A 23336-nucleotide genomic window follows, 5' to 3' on the forward strand; every position below is an offset into this window, starting at 1 on the left:
TGCCCAAGAAGGACAGGGACCCAGGCTCAGCGACGAGAAGGAACTGGTTCAAAGTCACATAGCCAGGATTCCCTAGGACACTGACCCATATCCACACCGGAAAAGTCCAGGCTGGACCCCTTCCACCAGGGAAGCACTGCAGGGTTTGCCTCAGGGCTGCACTCAACTCGCCCACCCTGAAGTGAACCTGACATGCATGTGGGTGTTTGATATTCTTGTTCAGGAACTAACTTTCCAGTCCTCAGTTCCCCAAAAACACGCTGGCCACCAAAGGACAGGGGTGAATCCTGACACACGGCCACCAGCCACAGATTTCTAAACACAGACTCAGTGCCGGGCTGTGCAGCAGATGCCCTGATTCCAGCTCAATGAATCTTCTCGACCTCCGAGGTAGGCACCATGAAAACCCCATTCCACATGAGGAGTCTGGAGTCAGAGGCCAAATATCTCACACACAGCCTTGCGGCTAAAGGGGCCACCAGCACATGCGAGGATAAGGCTGTGCCCTTGACCAGGATCCTCGCCGCCTCTGAGCGGGGTGAGGTTAGGGAGACAGGAGCTCTGCTCTCAGAAGTGGTCTGAACCTCCCCTTGGATAGAGAACTGCAAGCACACTCAAAGAGGAGCAGAGCGCCTGCGAGCAAGAGGGGCGGCGGAGGTGGCGGGAGGACCCTGGTGTAGACGGACAGGCCCAGGGAAGCCGCCTGCAGCCGGCGGTGCTGGAGGGCACCCACCCAGAGGCCAACGCCTCTGCACTGGGCCCCGCTCTCTGTGTGTTTCCCCAGATCAGGAACATGCACAGGGCAAACTGCCTGTGAGCAGGGCTGCAGTCCTACCCCAACCTCCAGCTGCGGAGGGCAGGGGTGGGGGGTTGCTCCAGGCATGGATGGGTGAGAAATGAAAGGAGGGGAGAGAGGAGATGCATGAGAGAGAAGCAGAACCTAAGTGCAACCAAAAATCCAGAAGGACACACTCCAAACACAGTCCCTTTCTATACTTCCCGAGGATGTTTGGCTTTTTTTTCCTCCCCCAGGCATACACACTACTTTCCATAAGCTGTAAAAAAACAACAAATAAGATTTATTTTTTCATATAGCCCAAAGAAATAATCACCGACTTGCCCCAACAATATCAGAACCAGATGTTCACCACAGCACTATTTACAATAGTGACAAACCAGAACCATGGCCAGCATCCACCAGGAGAATTCAGAAACTTCGCTGACAGACAGAATATTATGCAGCCATCAAGAAAGCAAGCCTAAGCAGAATGTTTAACAAAAGGGGAAACGTCAACAGAAAACAATTTTGTTTAAAGTGTATAAACACATTCCATTTCTACACGGGGAGAAAAAAAAACTCAAAGGATGTTCAGGAAGGTGCCTGCCGGTTATCTCTGGGCCACGGGTAAATACATTTTGCTTCTACCAGCCACAAAGGAGGCTCTTCTGGACCATTTTTCTTTTTTTTGCCCTGGACCGTTTTGAAAGACATTTTCAAGCCACTTCTAGAGGATCAGAGAGTCACGTGGGATGGAGGTGCTGCCCTGGCAGGTGGCCCAGGTCCCACGGCAGACTCGTGTTTTTTGAGGCAGCAAACAGGTCCAGAAGGGCTTAGTTATAGAAAGTTCCTGGACTGGGCTGTGGACAGACCGGCATGGCCTCATCACACCTCAGCGTGTTTCATCTTCTCCCTATCAGGGGTCCTCGTCCTCATCAGACAAATGATAGCACTGAGACTTCAGACAGCAAAGGAAGAAAGCAGAGCCCCAGAGGTGGCCTGGGGACACCCCTGTCCTTACTGCAGTGGGGGCCGGGAACGGGCAGCCTGGGATATTCACTCAAACATAATCTTATTAAGCCCTGGGCTTAGAGGAGGGCTGGACCTCATATTTATCAAGTTCAAGGAATGGGTGCCCTCACCCCCATCACGCATCTCCCCCTCCTCTTGCGCCAGGCTGCCTTCCCCTCAGGCCACACTCCCAGGCCATTAGCTCAGTCCCAGAGGCATCCTTTCTCATCCAGCCTTCTGGAGCTCCTGTCAAAACACTGTAAATAACGTATTTCCACTTGGCAGGGCCTGCAGCAAAAATACTGCCCGGGGCAGGGAGCACGCAGTGAGCCAAGGGCCACTTCCATGCCAGGAAATCCACACCCTACCCACTCAGGGACCCAGCAGACCCACCCCCCGGGAATGGGAGAGCCTCCGAGTCCAGGCCAATTTCTGCCCCATCGGACAAAGGGATGGGCTTCAAAAGACCCCTCAAGTAATCTCAGGAGCAAGAAAACTGGTGAGCTGTGGGAAGGTCCTTACCAGTGCCCGACCTGGCCTCAGGGTGCTCACGGCTCTCCTGCAGCAAGGCCTTCCTACCTACTCTGGTCTCATCACATTCATCATCTGGCAGCTGAGCCTCAGAGAGGTTTTGCCACTTGCCTAGGGCTGCACAGCTACAGAGGGGAGGAGCTGGTCGGAGTAGGGGGTGGGGCCCGTCACTGAGTTCTCAGTCCAAGGGGAGGCAAGGGGGAACAGAGCAGGTGCTGGCTTTGCCACTGCGCTCCCTAGAATCCAGTCCCAGCTCTGCGGCCCACCCTCTGGGCAGCATAGGGTAAAGACCCGCCGCCCGCTTAAACCTCGGTGCTCTTGCCAGGCAAGTGGGAACGCAGGCAAGGCCCAGACTATCGCTGCGGCAGCCCGGGCTGGTTCAGAGAGGCCCAGCGCAGAGACATCGGGGCACTGTGGGAATCATTCTATGACCATCTCAGAGCTCCAGAGCAATCTCCCTGGTTGATCGCTGCCCAAGTGCCCAGGCTGGTGGCCCTAAATGATCCCCCCGGGACACCTGATGAAGGCCACGCCACCAGCCTCCCACTCCCACTGGACCGCTGAGCGCTTCCCAAGGGGCTTCCATGGAAGTGGTGAGTGAGCCCCGCTCCACGCCAAGTTCCCGGGCCACAGCGTGAGCTGGAATCTCCTTATAGGGTATGCTCTGAGGGCACTTGAGAACGTTCAAAGAGAGCAAGACTCAGGCAGCTCGTCGGTCTGGAAAACCAGCCTGCGGGGAAGGGGATAGGAAAGCCAGACCCACTGGGTCCCTGGAAGGGCGGCCCCTGCCTGTCACTCATACAGGACCATCAGAGACCTTGGGAAAGAGGCGCAGGGACCACAGGGTTCCCAGGGGCCTTCTCGAGGTTGGGGTGGCTGAAAGGGAGCCAAGCTGCAGCTCTGGGTTGACAAACTTTGGGACAGCCATGAAATCTCATCAGTGTACGTGCCTCCTGGGGCTTCCCCCAGCCAGTGGGAAGCTAGCACGCAGGATTGGGGAAGCTGGTGGGGTTGGGGGGGTGGGTCAGGGGTCAGAGGTGATGCCTTCACCCGACGATGGCTGAATGCAAGGAGATCTAGAGAGAGGAAGTAAGTCAGCCTGCTCCCAGCCAGGGCAAACTCAGCTCCAAGCTCAGAGGACACCCCATCCCAGCACCAAGAAGACACCTTGGGCTGCCGTGTCCAGGACAGCACCCCGAGCAGAGACCCCACAGGACCCCAGCAGGAAAAACATCCCCGTCAGCCCTGCTCTAAGCAAACCAGACAAATGGAACTTACACTGTAGATATTTCTGGCTTCTGTCTCTTTCTTTACTTGTGATAACAAATCAAACAAGAGAGATCCTTCTATTCTGGCTCATCTACCAATCCAGTCGCTCACCTTCACAACATTCAGACTCGTATTAATTTCCATGGGCCCCAAGGACGACGAGGATGACAGTTCTAGTAAATAATAACGAACAGCTGCTTCCGAGGACGGCTGTGTACCAGGCTCTGTGCTGTTCTCTGGCGGCACTAGCTCAGTCTTACAACAACTCCCTGAGGCTGGTTCCAGTACTACAGTAAGCCCCCTACGTATGAACCTTCAAGTTGCGAACTTTCAGAGATACGAGCATGCGTTCCATCAATGTCAGACGTGGGTGAATCAGCAGCTGGCCCTCAGCTCCTATTGCTGATGACCCTTCACCTCCACCGTCTCCCACCTCCTCTCCCTCCTCCTGCCAGTACCTCCTCTTGCCTGCTCACTCGATGCCAGCCCCTGTATGCCAGCTGTTGTACTATACTAGTGTACTGTAAGATTAACAGTGTTTTCTTTGCTTTTGTTTTTTTATGTATTATTTGTGCAAAAAGAATTATCAGCCTGCTCCAGTACGGTACTATATAGCCGATTCTGTTAGTTGGGTACCTAGGTTAACTGTATTGGACTCTCTCGGAATGGAACTCATTCGTATGTAGGGGACTTACTGTATTGCCTTTTGGTCAATGTCTCTTTGAGGGTAACTTGTCCAGTTTGAGGGTAACTAATTCCAGAGCCTGAGCAAGCTGGCAGAGCCAGCTGCAGCCCAACATCCAGGCCCACTCTCCTCTCCGAGTTCATGCGAGGTGACAGCGTGCCCAGCAAAAAGGCCGCCAGGATCGAGTGCCTGTTAGAACACTCCTGACCCAGGCGATATAGGCAGCAGTGTAACGCAGGACTTCTGGGGAGGTCACCGAGGGGAAACAGACTGAGGTACGAGGCGGCATGCCCTACTCCCTGACCACTTTCCTACAGCCTGGAATGTAAATGAAAAGGCAGAAGCCCCAGCAGCCGTTTTCAGCAAGGAGGTGATCTGGAGCCTAAAAGTCAGAGCAGAGGACGGTGTGGCACAAAGGGAACAGGGATCCGGGCAACGTTATGGAGCCCCCACACCAGCCCCAGGTCCCTACATCCAGCTTCTTTGACACAGAGAGAAATAAACATGGTACTGAGTTGGCCAAAAGAGTTTGTTAGGATTTTTCCATAGGATAGTATCCAATATTCCATTTTAGCCCGGGGTCCCCAACCTCTGGGCCATGGACCAGTACTTCCTGACAGATGAGTGGCAGCATCAGATTAGTAAAAGAGTGCACAATAAATAGAATGTGCTTGAATCACCCCCGAACCATCCGCGCCCCCCCCCCCCAGTCTGTGGAAAAATTGTCTTCCACGAAACCGGTCCCTGGTGCCAAAAAGATTGAAATAAATATATTTTAAGCCACTGTTATTTTCAACCTGCTACTGGCAGCTGAATGCCAATCCTGATGGGTCCAGAATGAAGCTGCAGGTGGACAGGGTGCTGGAGAATGGGCACTGGCCAGGCAGAGGGAGTGGGGAAGTGGGGTCCAGGAGAGCCCCCCAAAAAAGGACAATGACCCTGCACCAGGGACTCATGGAGGATGTACTTAGGACACCAAACTTCTGCTTCTCTTTAATTCCCCTTTCTGTCCAGGGCAAGAGAAAAATTTCCTATTTGAGACACTGACAAGGCTCTGCAACATTTTAGGAAGGAAGGGTCAGTCCTCTGCACGGCTTTCTACTCCCCTCCCAGGGACTCAGAGACCCCTCCTCCTTGGCAGCCAATCTCATTTCCTTGCCTGCTCTCACTACCAGGAACCTCAGAACCGCCCCGGTGTACCCTCACAGCAGTGGGCTTGACCGTCAACATGGATCCTCCTCCATTCCTCAGCCTTGACTTAATCCGGTCTTACTAAGCTGTGTGATGCGGACAGAACACTAAACGGCAGGAACACCCCCAGGCTACGGAAGCAATGAGAGAAGCCCAGCTTTCTCTTTCTGGGGAATAGTTAAAATGGCAAACCAGTAAAAACTAGCGCTTCATGAGTGTAAGGGCGAATTCTCTGGCTTACGTATACTTTCTGACTTTTCAAAGTGGTGCCACGTAATACAGCAGCCTTACTGGAAAAAGAGAGAAAAAACAACAACCAAGCCCTCTCACCTGGCCTCAGCCTTCACACACTATCAAGCCCAGGTGAAGAGCCCTCCACAGTGTACAAATATGTTATTACACTACCTCCTCCACTCAAAGGCACATTAAATGTTCACATCCCAATTTCAAATGCATTAGAAGACTTTTAATTAGGCGTTAGAGAACAAAAAGAGCAAAAAAGGAGGTGGGGGGCAAACTCCAGGAGATAATAGGGGACGGGGAGGCCTGGTACGCTGCTGTCCACGGGGTCGCAGAGAGTCAGACACGACTTGAAGACCGAACAAGTTAGTATAGGCATATGGAGGGAGGGGAAAAAAATGGAATAGTTAGCAGTGCTTGTTTCTGGAGAATAAGACGATAGGGAATTTTTCTATTTCACATATTTCTATGTTACTGAATTATTTTCCACTGGCTTCCAAAGATTCCTTGATAAGTAGTGTCTGCAAGCCAGACTGCGTGCCAGGCTGGCACAGCCCCCAGAAGACATGGTCCACGGCATTAAGGAGCCTCTGGAGAAAAGGAAAAGCTGCCAGATATGTAATTACGCCATGAAATGGGAGCTTCTGTGCCTACGAGGTTGGGACCACAGGGAAGAGGTGGGCAGAGATGAGGGAGAGACTCTCTAGGCCTGGTAGGGTGGTCCATGAAGGCTTTGAGGACCTAGTAGCTGTGAGCTTGGTCACACAGAGGAAAGACTGTCTACAAGAGACTGAACAGGAGGAGGGGTAAGGCAGGCTGCCGGGACAGGGTACACAGAGGAGCAGGCTAAGGGTCTGCACAGGGTGCGCTGGGATGGACCTGAGGGTTGCGGCCCAGTTTGGAATCCTGGAGTAGGAACCAACTGCCAAGGGCTCCATGGACCCCTCCAAGGAAGGGTCTTCCCCTGCAGCCTGGGCACTGCAGCCACACTGTGACGAGATGTGACTTGTTTGAGAAAGAGCATGTGGGCATCAGACACATCAGAGCAGAAGAGAGCAAGACACCAGGGCAAAGGAGCTGCAAGGAGGCACTGGTTTCAGAAAAGATCCACAACCAGCAGTGGGGTGTGGAGGTTAAGAAAGGGACCAGGGCGCCAGTAAGCTGGGCTCAGCTCTGCCTCATGCCAGCTGCGAGGCCAGGGCGAGCTCTCCTGGACTCGGTTTCCTCAGCTGTAAAGTATGGAGAATAAAAGTTGATCCGCTGGGAATTTCCTTGTGGTCCGGTGGTTAGGATTCTGCGCTTTCACTGCCACGGCCTAGGTTCAATCCCTGGTCATGCAACTAAGATCCTGCAAGCTACACGGCACAGCCAAAATCAGAACACCAAAAAAAATAAAGTTTATCCATCAAATAAAGCTAATAATAGCGCTAATAACAGTCCTTCTCTGGATTGTTGTAGGGATTAAATTAGTTAACGTAAGCGCTGAGAGAACTTCCCGGAACACAGTGACGCTGTGTCCACATTGCTTTGAACAACTCCCCCACCCTGGTGGCTCAGACAGTAAAGAATCCGCCTGCAATGCAGGAGACGTGGGTTCAATCCCTGGTTTGGGAAAATGCTCTGGAGAAGGAAATGGCAATCCACTCCAGTATTCTTGCCTGGGAAATTCCACAGACAGAGGAGTCTGGTGGGCTATAGTCCCCATAAGGTTGCAAAGAGTTGGACACGACTGAGCGACTTTCACTTTCTTTTCACTTTCTCACTCCCTTATAATGAACACTCCTAGGGAGGCACCAATTTGAACAATTCCTGGGACCCAATCAATTCATACACATCCCAGACTTTAAGATTTTTTTTTTAATATGGACCATTTTTAAAGTCTTTATTGAACATGTTAAAATACTGCTTCTGTTTTGTTTTGTTTTCTGGGGGGCCACGAGGCATGTGGAATCTAAGCTCCCCAACCAGGGACTGAACCCGCACCCCCTGCATTAGAAGGCAAAATCTTAACCACTGGACCACCAGGGAAAACCCACGTCTCAGATTTCTAACAGTCAACCTCGGCCCAGAGGTCAGAGGAAGATAGCGCTGCCCCCACTTGCCTCCCAGAGGCCAGGGAGCCGCCACAGTACAGGGACCAGACCCATCACCTGGCAGCACCCCAACCCACCCCTGAATGGCCCGCCCAGAGGTTAAGAATAAGGGCTGGTCCTTACTTTGCAGAGACACATTCACGGATGAGTTGACAGAATGATGAGCCTGGCTTCAGACCATCCAGTGGGAACAAGGTCTCCAGGAAGTGATACTGGCCAGGAGGTCATGGACACCAAGCTGAGCGACAGGTCCACAGAGATGCCCTATACTCCCCTCCCTACTCTGCTAGGTCACGTGAGCTTCCCTAATAGCAAGTTCTCAGCTCAGTGCAGCAAACCCAGAGCACACATAGGGCCTGGTGCTGCGCTTCTCAGAGACGCAGGGTCTGGCCCAGGAAGACAGGTCCACAGGCAGCTCCAGCTTGGGGAAAGGAGGTCTGCTGGGGAGCAGGGGACGGGTCTAACCCCATAAACGGAAGCATGAGATTGGGGAGGGGGCTGGAGAGGGAGATGCCAGCTTCTTAGACGCAAGGATGCTCTGTGGTCTGTGATACTGAGCAGAAGACAACGCCCGTCTCCACTCCTCCCAGAGCCAGTTGTGCGCCTGGGACCTTCACGTCAACTCACCATCTCACAGAGTCTCAGCCCCAGCAGGCGCCTCCTCCCCAACTCAAACGGGCGCCACTTGTTTGCACTGGAGCTTCTGCAACTATAATGTGCATTCCGCTCAATGAGGGGTGCTGATTCGGGTTCAGCAGCTCCAGGCTGGCATTCTAACCCAGTCCCGGGCGATGGCCGATGGCTGGTGGATCACACTTTTGAGTAACACTCTATAGACAACTTCACTCCAGAACAACCTAGATACAGGTAGCTACTTTCAAAGCGGAATCTTAGCTTCTGGCTCTCTCTAACCCTTTTAACCCCTTCCTATTTCCCCATGTTGCTCCTTGGGTCTCTTTGCTTTTATGTGCTTGTTACATCCCCAAAGTGGCCAGAGAAATCAGAAAGCCAGCCAACGGGGCCCTGACTTGTGGAGCAGTGTGGAGGGGCTGGCTCCCCCAGAGCCCAGCTTCCCTGACTGGAGTGCTTTCTATTTAAAGGACTTACGCAAGTTGACTCAGAGAGTCAAAGGCCAGGAAAGAACACCCCAGAACTGAGGTTCACAGCCCTCTGAAGCCACACAGGACTGCTCTGATGTTGGAGATGGTTTCTATTTGTAACAGCAAGCCTGAAAAGCTCAAGAATAAAAATAAAACTGGCAAAACTGAAACCATTCAGCAGACGTTGACAGCACTTACATCGACTTGTGAACATTTTCCCACGCGGCCCTCCAAAATGTGGTCTCTGTTTCATGGCTACTAAAAACATCTGACACGCTCAGACCCCAACACATGCTTCCCCAGGCCCGTGTATCATGATTATATATTTAAAAAAAAAACACTTTTGATAATCATGCTTACAGATAAATGTGTCTAACTTCGTTCATTAAATGTATGTTAAGTAAAATGAGAATAAAAATAATTTTCAGTGTCTTGAAAATGATACAAATATCTGTGTCTCACATTTTTAACAACAAAATCTATCTTTTAAAAAGGAATTAAGTTAAAAATCCACAAAACTTAAAAACCCAAAAGTGTTAACTTAGGTGAGGGGACAAAAATCCCACCCTTTTGCACAAGACAACATATTTTTCTAAGCAGCACAGCTTCACCTGTAGCCATATCCCTACCACACACACACATAGACCACATCATTCCCTCAAGGATGAGGGAAAATAAGCCCATAATCCTTGAGCTTCTATTAGGCATCTTAGGTCCTGTGTGCTAAGGGTCATCCCATTCCAAAGATAAGGAAATTGAGATCACACACAGTCAGAGAACAGACTAATGGCAACTCAGACCCAGACCTCTTGGCTCCACGGAAGGTTGTGCTCAGCCAAGAACAATTGCAGTCTGTTCAGTTGCTAGGTCATGTACAACTCTTTGCAACCCCATGGATTGTAGCAAGCCAGGCCTCCCTGTCCCTCACCAACTCCCGAAGTTTACTCAAACTCATGTCCATTGAGTCAGTGATGCCATCCAACCGTCTCATCCTCTGTCATCCCCTTCTCCCACCTTCAATCTTTCCCAGCATCAGGGTCTTTTCCAATGAGTTGGCTCTTCGCATCAGGTGGTCAGAGTACTGGAGCTTCAGCTTCAGCATCAGTCCTTCCAATGAATATTCAGGGTTGATTTCCTTTAGGACTGACTGGTTTGATCTCCTTGCTGTCCAAGGGACTCTCAAGAGTCCTCTCCAGCACCATATATATCCCAACAATGGACCCAAACAGCCATGTGAAAACATGGCTATGCAGAACCAACTTCCCAGCCCTATGGCCACTCTCCCCAGAGGTGCTGGGGTCTGCTGTCAGAGGTCGAGGTCACACTCAGGTGGCCTTCAGGAAGTCCCTGCCCATGAGGAGCTGGCCAGCTGGGTGCCCTGGGCTCTCCCGGGATGTCAGGACTCCAAGAAACACCAAGGCAACCGATATTCCCCACGCCACTTACAGGGGCTCCAGAGAGTCCAGGAGAGGGAGCAGCTGGAAGTAAGGATGTTCACAGGTGTCCAACCCTACCTGGGCCCCAATTACCAGGAAATAAAACCAGGAGGTGCCAAGGTCAGCCAGCTGGGCCACCCTGGAGAGAGTGTGGGTGGCGAAGGGAACCCAGCTAGGGATTAATCACTGGACACCTTTAACTCCATGCTTTTTAAAACAATTTTTACATCATGTGAATCATAAATCATGTGAAACTATTAACTAAATAACATACTTTTTTTTTTTTTTTTTTTAAGCTGAATGGAGAATTCCACAAGTCTAATCCTTGGAGGCAAGCTCACCACTCTCCCAGCCATGTGACCCCTCCCAGCTCTCCGTGGGAGAGGCGCTGCTGACCTGAGCCGCCTTCATTGAGCACAACTGTCTGAACCAGCAACCCCTCCCCACGGCTCCGCCTCCTGCACGGCCCACACCCCCACCCCCCAGTCTAAGGACTGACCCCTCACTCTCCGGCACCCCCCACACACACCCACCCAGGCACCACACCCTGCCATCTGTCTCCCCTGCCATCCACTACTGCGTCCGTTCTGGCCGGACCCCAGCACCCCCGATAAGGCCTGGCCCCAGCCTCTGACCAGAAGACCCAGCTCTTCTGCTCCAGTCTGGCCATGTCTAATTGCCCCCCTCCATCATATGTCCTCCCAGAGGGACCCTCCCCCATCACTCTCCCATGGAGAAGCCCTCTGATGCTCCCTGACCCAGCGGCCCATGAACAGCTCACCTGGCCTTCCTCTGGCCCTACCACCCCTCTCTGACTTAACTGCTTGCCATCTCCTTTGTGGCCAAGGCCTCGGTGCTTTCAAACCACTCCACCGCCAGACAAACAAGCCCCTCTCTCAGCCCCAGGCTCCTTGTACAGGTTGTGCTCCCTGCCCAGAATGACATTCAAATATCTCACCTCCCCACCCACACCTGCGCCTGGTTTATCCTGTATCCAGAAGCCTCAACTTCCCTATAAGGCCTCCCCCAGCCCCTGCCCACTCCCCTCTTTCCATGCCCACAGCCCCCTGCCCCGTGTCCTCGCAGGCCCCCACGAAGGCACAGACAAGTCCTCCCACCTTCCAGGCTTGCCCGTGAGCTTGGGGCCACTGTCATGGTACCCCTTCAACTTCAGATGCCCAGCGCCCAGTCCTCCATGTGCCCTGGGCACCTGGCCTGATCTTGGCATCGATCTCTCTTAGTCTTTCCTTTCTGCTGCTTCTTCTGCCGCCCAACCTCCTGCCCTGAATGGTTTGTGCAGAAAAAGGGAAAGGAACACACAAAGAGCTCCAACATCTCAGGCAGCAACAACTCTGGAGAAACCTCCAGGAAGAACCTGCCGCCCGCCCTTCACTCCTGCAAGCTGGGAAAACATATTTACTTCCTCAACCTGCTTGAGAAAGAACGGCTGCTCCAGAGACGGGGGGTTTCGTAATGTCTGAATTCTCAAGGAATTTGGAAGGAGGACCATGAATCTACAATCAGCAACTGTACTTCTCACACTTACAGCCTGCTCATTTGCATTTTAAAATAAGACTCCAACCCCTCTCCTGCTAACACCCATCTCCTGCTCCCCCCTGCACTTTGAAAATAACTGGTGAAAGACAGCGCTCGGAACCTGGCGGGGCAGACGGTGGGATGCAAAATACATTTTCCTGAGGATGCTGAGGCTGAAGGCGGGTGGGAGCACATAGGCACGACATTCCCACCGGAACTTCTTCCACTAAATTCAAGGTTGCCCTTGAAAAGGGAGATGGGGTCCAGGGACGGAAAACTCAACAGCTTCCCTCCCAAGCCTTCCCCGTGGATCAGGTCAGAGTGAAAAATGTTCCCTGGAAGGGCGTCTTGCAAGGCTGACGTTTTAGCCCTAGGCCACAGATGACTCAAGTGTCGCGGCATGTTTTCTCCCGACAAAGGCTCACTGAGTTGAAAGGCCGTGATAATGTGCTGTGCTCAGCCCTAGGTCACTCAACACCTAGAAGTTTTGGGAGCAGAAGGGGCTGTGAGCTTAACCCTACCTCTCAGCCAGGCTCTGTCAGGTGGATGAGGCTCATCGCCACTAGCCAGGCTCACCCTGCCTTCCTCCAGGAAGCCTTCCTGATTTACAAAAGTAGGGTAAGGACCCTCCTCCATGCCTGTGCCCACAATCCATGCCCACGATCCCTACCCTCTTTGGATCTGAATGCCAACGGTAGGCTTCAGAGAGCTGAAGAGATGTGGCCTGGGCCTATGCGAGTCCTCAGCACCTACAGCCTGGGACCCAGCAGGGAAAGGTTTGCTGAATCCTATTGCAAGGGGTGGGGGAGAGGGGCAGTCTTCCCATCCAGCATTTGCCGGCTATGAGGGACCCTCACGCTCACTGGGGCTTCCCCTGTGTCTCAGCTGGTAAAGAATTCGCCGGCAATGCAGGAGACCTGGGTTCAATCCCTGGGCTGGGAAGATCCCCTGGAGAAGGGAAAGGCTACCCACTCCAGTATTCTGGCCTGGAGAATTCCATGGACTGTGTAGTCCAAGGGGTCGCAAAGAGTCGGACACGACTGAGCAACTTTCACTTCACTTCACTTCACGCTCATTGGCTCAGTGAGGCCACCTGTCAACACCTGAAATGGAGAAGTCAACAGGGTCTGTATATCCAGCACCCTCATTACAACAGTACAGAGGGGGAAACTGAGACAAATAGGGACCTGCAACCATCACCATCACGACAGGCACCCCCTGAGGACACGGGGTGGCCGGCCTCTTGACCCATTCTCCCCACCGTGCTCTAGCCGAGTCCCAGCACTGATTACAGGACGGGACTCCCAGCCCTCCCAGCCCTGCTGGACTCGGGCTCACCTGGGGCTTCTCAGGCTTCCTGAGCAGGTAACAGCAGGCGATCATTATTATCAAGCATCTCTTGGCCTAACAGACCCAGTCAGGGGAGGCCAGTTACCCTGCAGACGAGCCCACTGCCAAGGCCTTTCTGAGTCTCAGCGGAGGCCCGGACCCCAGGGTCCAAGTAGGGCAGGGCTGCTGATGGCCTGAGAGCCGGGCTGCTGACCCTGCTCTCTGGGGCTGTGTCCACCTCAGGGCCTGATTCTGGGAAGCAAACGGGGTAACACTCTAAAGCATGGGCCTTCAATCCAAACCCCCCAAAATAAATGTTTAAAACTCTGTATCTATTTGTACATTTTCAAGCTGACATCTAAATTTCTCATCATAAGTTTAAATACTTGTAGAGGATGTAATTTCCAACATATTGTAAATATTAACATTTCAAAATAAAACTGTTACTATGTCTCTTTCAAATGGACCCAGTGGAATTCTAAATACCATAGCAATTCAAGATCCACCATCATCCATCTTAAAATTACAGAATTGGACGCTTCTTAAACACTTGGAAAGATAGCAAGGCTCCTTCTGCCTCCTCAAACTCCAATTTCCAATCCACATCCCTGAGACATTTCTACTTTCAGTGTATTTCATGTTTGAAGGCCTTTTTCACTGATTAGTCTAACATACTATGAGACAAAAAAGAAAAATGTATATAAATGTCAATTTTTAAATTTCATGTAACCATAAAGCTCTAAGTGTCAAAATTTTTCTTCTGGACTGAATTATTATTACAACTACTATTAGCACATAATTGATCAATACAGCAGAAATATAAATCTATATAGGTAATAATCATAAAAATTAAACTTTATTAGAAATAAATCTTAGAAGAGATGAATGGTAATGCTTTTAAATTATTTCACAAACCCACAGATGACTATTACCTACTGCCAGAATAAAGCAGAGTTTATTATCAATTCTATCTCCATTTTTCAAATTTTATAGTGCTGAAAACACCTAGTCAAATAAATAGATGGAAAGAGATTTACCATAGCAAATTCTCTGAATTCCTTCAGAATTATATGGCAAGAATTACAGTAATTTATTATCAAAACTCAATTTTTTTTTTCCAATCTGGATGCCATTTGTTTCTCTTCTTGTCCTTGCTGCACTAGTTAGGACCTGCAATATAATATTGGATATAAGGAGTGAAAGCATCAGCCACTCAGTCGTGTCCGACTCTGTGATCCCACGGACTATACCCTGCCAGGCTCCTCTGTCCATGGCATTCTCCAGGCAAGAATGCCATTTCCTTCTCCAGGGGCTCTTCCCAACCCGGGGGGGCAGGCGGGGGGGATGTTTTTTCACCATTCCCGAGCCAGGGAAAAAAGTTTATTTTTTCACCATTACATATGATATGAGCTGTAGAATTTTTGCACAGTGCCCTTTATCAGACTAGGGAAGTTTCCTTCCACTAGACTGCTTAGGATTTTATGCTGAATAGACGCCGGACTTTGTCAAACGTTTTTTCTGCATCTAAGGACTTGTACCTAGAATACAGAAAGTTCCTAAAATTTAATTTTTTAAAAAAACCCAACTTTCAAGTGGGCAAAAGATTTGAATAGACACTTCACAGAAGATATACATGGATGGACAAGAAGGACATGAAGAAGTATTGAGCGTCATTAATTTTCAGGGAGATGAAAATGGAAACCACAAGGTCATACCGAAATACAAGTACTAAAATGTCTAAAATTGAAAAGACAAAGGATACAAAGTGCTGGCTGGAATGTGGAAGAACCAAAAGCCATGAGGTCAGCTGTGGGAACAAACAGATGAGAAGGCTGAGGGTCTGCAAAGCTAACTTTCATCAGTGTGTTCCCACCCCTGCCTTGGAGAGGTCACACACAAATGCTTCCTTCTAGCAAATGGCATCACTGCCTGGTAGACAGTGGTGCCCAATAAATGTTAGCACTCACAGTGTTACTACTGTTGTTCAACAGCAGGAAGAACAACTCTTGTGACCAGGACACACTGCAGGTCTCATTTTACAGTCTTGGTTCCTGAACCTAGGTCCCAACATACTTTTTTAAAAAAAAATATTAACAGGAGCCAAAGCCCAGGTAACAACAGGTATGAAAGCATGTAGTAAGCAGAGCAATCTATAGACATGCAGGAGAGACCTGCAGAAAGTCCAGAAAAACCATGGGCTTTACAGACAAATCAACCGCACTCAAATTCAACTCCACAAACTTAACCAATCCAGTTCCTTGAGGGGAAAATTCTGAGCCTCAGTTTCCTAATCTCTAAAATGGACATGAAAACACCATTCACATCACTGAGTGGCTGCACAAAGTGGGACCATGCCCTTCAGAGCACTTGACGCAGGAAATACTGAGTGGCAGCTGTGGCATGCTCACTCTGCTCCTTCCTCTTCAATCACTGCCACCCAGTGACTGGCAAACGCCCATCGCCAGCATCCAGGGGCCCACCAGCCTGGGGTCTGCTGCACAGAGGCTTGGCTGATTTTGGAAAAAAAAAAAAAAAAAAAACAAGTGGCTTGGTTTCCAATTTCTTCAAAGAGATTTTACTCTGTATCCTGAAATTTCAAGTTCTCCAAACATGCAGGGATGCCAGGAGGAGGTGAACAGAGAGGCGTCGTGGTAGGTTTTATTTTTAGATGCTGGCGTGGAAAGCGTCCAGCCTGCCTTCATGCTGGTCCCCAGCCGCCACTTCCTCCCCCCAAGTCATCGCCCAAATGAACAGCAGACCCATCAAGAAAGATTTCACAACTCTTCTTCTGCCTGGTACATTCTAAAACAATGGCTCCAGTTTCCCGTTCCACCCAGAGACTAAGTGGATTAAAGGTCTTGGTCTTCCCGGGAAGCCATGCAACGCAAACACACTGACCCCTGGGTTGGCTCTCACATCATGAAGCTCCAGGGGCTCCCTCCGCCTGCCCCCTCCTGTCCCTTCCCATGGGAGAGGTGGCATCACACTGGGTTATAGTCTGGGATCTGGTATGAACAGGGATCAGGGACTGGGGACAGAGCCTACTTCTTCACCTTTTAAGCAGCGACTGTTCATGAGCACATGAATTCATTGCCTCTAAAAACGGCTCCCGAGAGAAATTTCCGAGTGGACCCTGATGGAGGCTGTAGCTAACCTCCAGGAAGTACCTGGCCCTTCACAGTGACCTCCAGCTATAGCTTCAACTACGGGTCTAGGCTTTGGTGGTGAGTACACAGCATCTACAAAGGATCGGGGGCTTCCAAGGAAACCATCAAAGATGACTAAGAGAAGAAATTAAGCCAAAGTGTCCTGGAGCAGGAGACACCAGGCTCCAGAGGGACATGAATACAGCTGCACCTGCTCTGCCCGCTGCTAGACCCCAGGCAGGCATTACCGATCCACCCCTGTCCTCAGCCATTCACAGGCTTTAAAATCCTCCAGCAGACACTACTAATCAATCAAAAATGGCACTGAAAGCATTACTTTTGAGTATGCTTTGGACCTCTCCCTTTCGATAGATGGAGAAACTGAGGTCCACAGAAGCGTTCGGCGCAGATCATGGAACAGCAGAGCCAAGATGAGGCAGGATGAAAAACACACAGCTGCTGAGAAGCTTTCAGAAACTACCTCCTCTTCCAAAACAAACCTCAGCCTTGGGGTGACAAGTTCAACCCACAAGCTATGAAGAGGGAGGCCAGAAGGAAGAATTCAGCAGCCGGCCACCACAGCGGCCAGACAGAGGTGCCCAGCCCCACCCCACCCACCACCCACACCCTGTGGGTCCCAGGGGCAGAGCGGCTTGAGGGCACCACCCCCTGAATCTGCCAGGTGTGGGGAGGGGGATGGGGGCTGAAGTTAACAAGGCGGATTCTGAGAACTTCTCAGCAGCCTGTATAAAAGCCTTCCTCAGATATTCTAGTGGGTGTGCAGGCTCCCATCAGCCCTGATGAAGCCCTAGTCTGGGCTCCCCTCTCTGCAGCCCCAGGTGGAAGAAGGGCCACCAGCCAAGCTGCACACACAGGCAGACTCACCCTGGGCAGGGACAGGAAGCCCAACCAGGATACCTCAGGACTCACCAAGTACCTGTTAGGTGCCAGGCAGAACCTCTGGTGCAAACATCACAGCCTGCCCCTCATGAAGGGTCTGAGGGCATCTTCATGTCCCCTCAGAGAGAAATGGCCCCCTTCTCATCCCCCCATGAGTCATAACTGTCAGGACAAACGGAGCTGGCCAGCAGGCACCCCTGGCATGTCCCTACCCCTCCCCACTCTCAGACAGACCCAGCCTCCTGGCATCACTGCTGCTGTCCGAGCTTGTCATCCATTTGGGGCCCACCGGGCAAGCTCCACACCCCAGGAGAGCTTCTCTCTCCAACCATCGTTCCTTCTTCAGCTAATGAGCTCATCTCACGTGTGTGTATGTGTGTGTGCTGTCATGTCCAACTCTTTGCAATGCCAGGGATTGTAGCCCGCCAGGCTCCTCTGTCCATGGGGTTCTCCAGGCAAGAATACTGCAGTGGGTTGCCATTTCCTCCTCCAGAAGATCTTCCTGACCCAAGAATCAAACCAGCATGTCCTGCGAATCCTGCATTGTAGGCAGGTTCTTCACCGCAGAGCCATCAGGGACGCCCCAGTGAGCTCGTGACCCAAGTCCAACCCAGAGTGAGGCGACACGGGGGGTCAGGAGCCCCTACTGGCTCAGTCCATGCCCCAGGGGCCAGGGGAACATCTCGAAGATCAGATGCGGCCACTGAGAGCAGAGGAGGACTGACAAGGGGGAGGGGATGCACCCTGGGGCAGGGAGAAGAAAGGTCTATGGAGATGACACCTCTTGGGTCATGATACAAGGATGGTCCAGGTAGGAGAAGGCTCATCCCCAGAGGGCTAACAGCTGAGGCAGACACCCAGGGGCTGGGGTTCCCCTGAGGATGGCACAGACAGGCCACAACAGCACCCAGGACCGGGACGTGGGGCTATGCCCCCTCACGCTGCCCACCCCAACCCAGGGTCCCACTGCTCCCCCACCGACAATTCCTCAACCCCTCCAAACAGCCAGCCCCAACTCCTGTCCACCCTGGGCAGCAATCATGTTGATTCCACAGAAAGAGAAGTTAAAACAAGAGCAGGTGGAGAGAGGCCAAGCGCCCAGACTCCTCCAAGAGCAGGAAAGGCAAGTGCTGCAGGCCCTTCCACCTGCACAGCGGCGAGGGCACGGTCTGTACTCACCTGCACGACTTCTATGCCTCGCTTCCTGTGGAGAAAATCAAAGAAAACACAGGTTACTCCGGCAGGGAGTAAGTACCCTTCCAGCACCTCCACCACAGCCAGCTGGAGGCAGGGCGGCGGCCACACCTCCCGGGATGACCTCGCTCTCAAGGGGGACACTTATGAGCCCCCAGCCAGTCCTCGGAGCCACCTTCTGGCTGAGAGAGAGGGCTGGGTGCCCAGAGGAGGCTGGCTGGCGTCTGCCCATCTGGCCCACAGCCAGCCGTCCCCCACTCCAATCCCGGAGCCTGGGCCTCGTGGGCACAGCTCCAGCCTGAACCACCAGAAGAAGACCCTCCGCCCACCGATGGCCTTAAGCCAACCACCCAACCCCACTCCCACCTGGGCAGCCCCAGGTCTGCCTCAGCCCATCCCACTCCAGCCCACCCACCCTCCCACAAGGACCCGGCTCCCAGGCCCTCCAGTCCTGCCCGGCTGCTAATCCTCCACTGGCCATCTCAGCCCCCTGACACCCCGCCCACCCTCTGACCCTGGTTCAACCACCACGGCCCTCACCAGGATCCTCCCAGGCCTGGACCTTGTCGCCCTGCCCCTGACGTCTCCCTCACAATCCAGGACTGCGTGCCCTGACTCACCCCACCCCACAGAGCCAGGGTTGGGGTCCAGATCCCCACAGAAGCACACAAAGGCTCCCTGCTCACTCGCCCACCCACATTCCTTACTGCAAGCAGTTCGGGGCACACAGGATCGGCTGGCTACTCTAAGCCTCAGGCCTCACTCTCCATCCCAGCCCTTCGGGCTCGGTTCCGACAGATACCGTCCCGGGAAGCCTTCCCTGACTCGCAATGCCCTCTCCCCGCCCGTGCATGCAGGGTGAACTTGGGGCACCCTTCCCTCCCAGTCTGTGGTTATGGAGCAGCAATGGGTTGTCACCTGGGGGGGAGGAGCCCACATGGACCTCAGACACCACAACAGCCAGGCCTGTGTGCACTTTCCTGAGAAGAGAGGCTGGGCCCCTCTCCCCACCACCGCACACCCCCGTGATGCTCAGAGAAGGCTGTGACCAGGTAAGGTCAGGATCTGCGGTTCCCTTGCCCACACTGCCTCCTTGGAGCAGGGTTGGGGTCAAGTTCACTAACTGCACCTGCCCAGCATCCAGATGCCCCCTGAACTTTAGCACATGAGGTCGGTTCCTGTGCCCAGCCTGGCCTGCAGGGGATAACGCAAATGAAACAGCCATGGCTCGGGTCACCAAGGGGCTCACTGCCTGAGGGAGGCACAAAGCCCTGGGGAAACCTCTGGGCCACGGTGAGCAGACCCATCACCTCACACAGCACAGCGGAGGGGACACCTGCCAATCCTGGCATCTGTCATTTAACGGCTCCCACAAGCATTGCCCAGCATCTTCCAAGCACCAGGCACCAAGCAGCAGTGCACGAGGAGGCCCCCACGTGAGATGGTAAGATGCAGCAGAGGCGTGACCGAGTCACACGGCGGGACACGCCTGCCGCCCACCCCTCCACCCACAGCACCTCCAGGGGCCCGGGGCCCCGAGCAACCCCAGCTGAAAACCACAGTGGCCGATGCTTTCAGGGTCCCCACTGCCAGCTGCTCTGCAGTCCTGGAAGGAACTGCAGCCGAAGCTCATCTGTCTCCCTGATTTCATGAGGGGTCGGGCTGGACACGGCAGCAGGGACCACGGGAGGGGGTCGGATGGTGTCACGCGGAACCTGCGCCGCCTCCAGGCATCAGCTCGCAACCTGCACCGTTCCTTTCTGAGTCCCAGCATCCCCGCCTCCATCCCCGACAGTCCTGGCCTCCCGGAAGCACCGGGAACAGTAACTTGCCACCGTCACTTGCCACGTGACTGTGACTGGCCAGGTTAGGCTCTGAGTCTCCTCGCCTGGCTCAGCCCCTGCCCCCAGCCTGGACGGAAACCTCCAACAGCTGAGGGAGAAAGAAGCCTCAGGTGATGAGACTCCAGACAGACAGACGGACAGCCTGGAGGAGACGGGCTCCTGTGCACATAACCTGCACCAGGTGGACGGGGTTTCTCCAGGCACCGGCCCGGCCTGGCTTCTCCCTCTGAGGGGATTCTCTCCACATCCAGATTACCCCGGCACGCGGCTCTCACGTCCTTAGGAAGCCAGCTGCTACGGTCACTTCCAATCTGTCCACATCACACAGCCCAGAAGGTGCCCACCCTCCTCCCCCGCCCTAAGAAACAAACAGGACTCCAATTTTGAAAACGGATGGAACACATAAAAGAAACAAACCACAACAAAAAAAGTGGTCTTGAGGACAGACTGAAAGCCTCAAGCGGGGCCGAGCTCCCAGGAGCCGACGCAGTTTCTCTGCAGCTTAAAGTGTTAGAAACAGGATAAACGGCGCTTCTGGCAGAAAGAGGGGGCTCGGCTCCCCTTTCCACATGCACCCAGCCACACGTACACCAGACACGCTCACGGTGTGAGGAGGGAAGGCCCACTGAGCACTCTCAGCGCCTTCCACAGCGATCGCCCATTACTCTGACCGGCAAGCTGAGACCCAGCAGCCTCCGGAGAACAGCCGGTCTCCCCACACCGTGTGGTCACGGCACAGCTGGTTCAGAGGCACCAAGGGGGGCAAGTCTCGTCTCCATGCCCCAGGGCCTCAGCGTAACAGGGGGGCCTAAGGAGGCGAGCGGAAAACCACGTCCCTACAGTGGTGGCACGCCTCACACTCGGGAGAACAAGGTCTAAGCCTGCCGGGTCAGGCTTCTGCACCTGGAATTTCTGCAGCACAAAGGTATCAATAGCCCTGTTTCCCAAGCAGCAGGCTCCTGAAATCTGGTCCTAACCAGAAAGTTCAGAAATTAAATTGTGACACCAAAGGAGAAGTGGGAGGAGGCGGGGCAGGAGGGAGGGAGACAGGAGTTAGAGAAGGGAAGACAAAGCAAGCCTGCCGCCAACTGAGGAAACTGCTTCTCCTGAAAACCCCATGGCCTCACCCCACAGACACTCTTGGACAAGCAAAGCATTTGGGGCTGCAAATGTTAACTGCCACACTGGCCCGAGAGAGCAAAAGCTCACAGCAGCTAAACCCCCTAAGAGGGGCCGCTATCAAATAGCAAGCGGTCAAAGGAGTACCACGCAGCAGTTTAAAAGAACGAGGAAGTGCTCCGGGCCCTGGAAGGCCTGCATTCTCTCCAAGATACTGCTATCAGAAAGCAAGATGCAAACCCTGTGGGCCGCACATGGTTACTTGGGTTCAGAACAACATCCTGGCATGCTTGTGTCCATGCAGAATGAATCTGAAAGAACAACCAGAAAACAGCTGCGGCCCGGCCTCTGGTCAAGAGCAAGCACAAAGGTGTCTGAGAGGTGAGGGGAAGGAGACCTCCTTCTCACTGTGCAGCCTCATGCTGCTTGAGTTTTGTGCCATGCGCCTCTAAGGCTTGCCCCCAAACTAGAGAACAGCACGTTTTCAATGAAAAAACAAAACAGTTGCCAGCATTCCAAGGTCTGGCATAAAGATGCCTGATGTAGACACGGGTCAATCAACCAGTTGATGAAGCGGAATAGAGGAGCTCAGGATTTATCTAGAAAAGCTTCCCAGTGCTGCTCAAAGGGGAGCTGCCGTGTCACCCTCTCCAGGGCCTGCCAGGCATCAGAGCATCCAGTTAACTGGACGTCTAAGCCCACTTAACCACTTGGGTATCTGAGAAACAGATATGGAGGGAACTGCAACGTTAAGGTGGTGCTAGCTATAAAGAACCAGCCTGCCAAAGCAGGAAATGTAAGAAACACGGGTGCGATCCCTGGGTGGGAAAGATCCCCTGGAGGAGGGGATGGCAACCCACTCCAGTATTCTTGTTTCGAGAATCCCACAGACAGAGAAGTCTGGTGGACTACTGTCCATAGGGTCGCAAAAAGTCAGACACGACCGAAGTGACTTAGCGTGCACACACACAGCGGTAAAGTGATGTGTGCTTCTTTTTATTTTCTGGTAGTTTCTAAGTTTTCGACAAGGAGCATAGATACTATGAGTACTTCTAAACTTATAGGAAAAAGTAACAATAAAAAATAGTAAAAGAATTTTACCTAAAACCTGTACCTCAAGAAAATCCCAGCTCTAAAACTGTCATTTCCTTGGTAAACACTGGATTAAGTTTTGGACAGAGGCCTACCTCACCACTCATAAACTTGCTTTCCCAAAAGCTGGCTATCCAATGAAGGGAGAATCTGCTTTGCAAAAGGGACCTACGTTCCCAGACATCCAAGGAGAGCATACTCTTGGGGAATTTCAAATCCTTCCAGACGTTTCCAGGGCAGGTATAAGACCCAGGGCTGCAGGCAAGAGAAGCACAAGCAAGGGAGAAAAATCAGCAAGGGAGAGGGGATGACACCCCATCAGAGGTGTCCTCTGCCCAACAAGGAAAGAAAAGTCCTGTGATAGCTAGGAGAATTTCAGAAGCTCCGAGAGAACAGAGCAGCGGCCGAAGAAGAGCGAAGTTTGCCTAACAGGGGAGCCCTCAGGTTCATCAAAAAACACTTTCTCACAACAGGCGCGGCCACAGCCACCGGCCTACCCCCCAGGCATGGCAGAGGCTGGAGAACCCCGCTGCGGAGGGAGGCTGGCCAGGCCGCCCGGCAGCGATCTCACAGCAGAGGGGATCAACCCGGAAACAGGGGCTTCCCCCACCACCCCCAGTGGGCATGGAGAAAGAGCTAAAAACCACTTGGAGATGGGAAGTGTGTAATTATGTAAGTGCAAAGCCAGGCATCACTCGCACCCCAGCCAGCTCGGTAATTATCCAGATTTCAGGATCCCCGAATAACACGCCCTTTAGCACTACGAGGCCAGCAGGCAAACCCCCCCACACCCCCATCTCTCCCTGGCCAGCAGAAGGCAGGGTCCTCGAAATGTCTCCTGA

The 23336-nt window shown here is 52.8% G+C and overlaps 1 protein-coding gene across 2 annotated transcripts in view; it reads right to left on the minus strand.

Moving 5' to 3' along the window:
* Positions 1-23336, minus strand: part of ITPK1 (inositol-tetrakisphosphate 1-kinase) — a 155018-nt gene that overhangs the window by 98717 nt on the left and 32965 nt on the right. The window contains exon 2 of one of the 2 annotated variants that reach the window (XM_027957337.2): positions 18425-18449. The exons of the other annotated variant lie outside the window; for it this stretch is intronic. Within the exon in view, the coding sequence (XP_027813138.1) occupies positions 18425-18449 (25 nt within the window). The remainder of the gene's footprint in view (positions 1-18424; positions 18450-23336) is intronic. 2 annotated transcript variants of the gene reach the window in all.

Source organism: Ovis aries, chromosome 18 (genome assembly GCF_016772045.2).
Source record: "Ovis aries strain OAR_USU_Benz2616 breed Rambouillet chromosome 18, ARS-UI_Ramb_v3.0, whole genome shotgun sequence".
NCBI classification, from domain to species: Eukaryota; Metazoa; Chordata; class Mammalia; order Artiodactyla; family Bovidae; genus Ovis; species Ovis aries.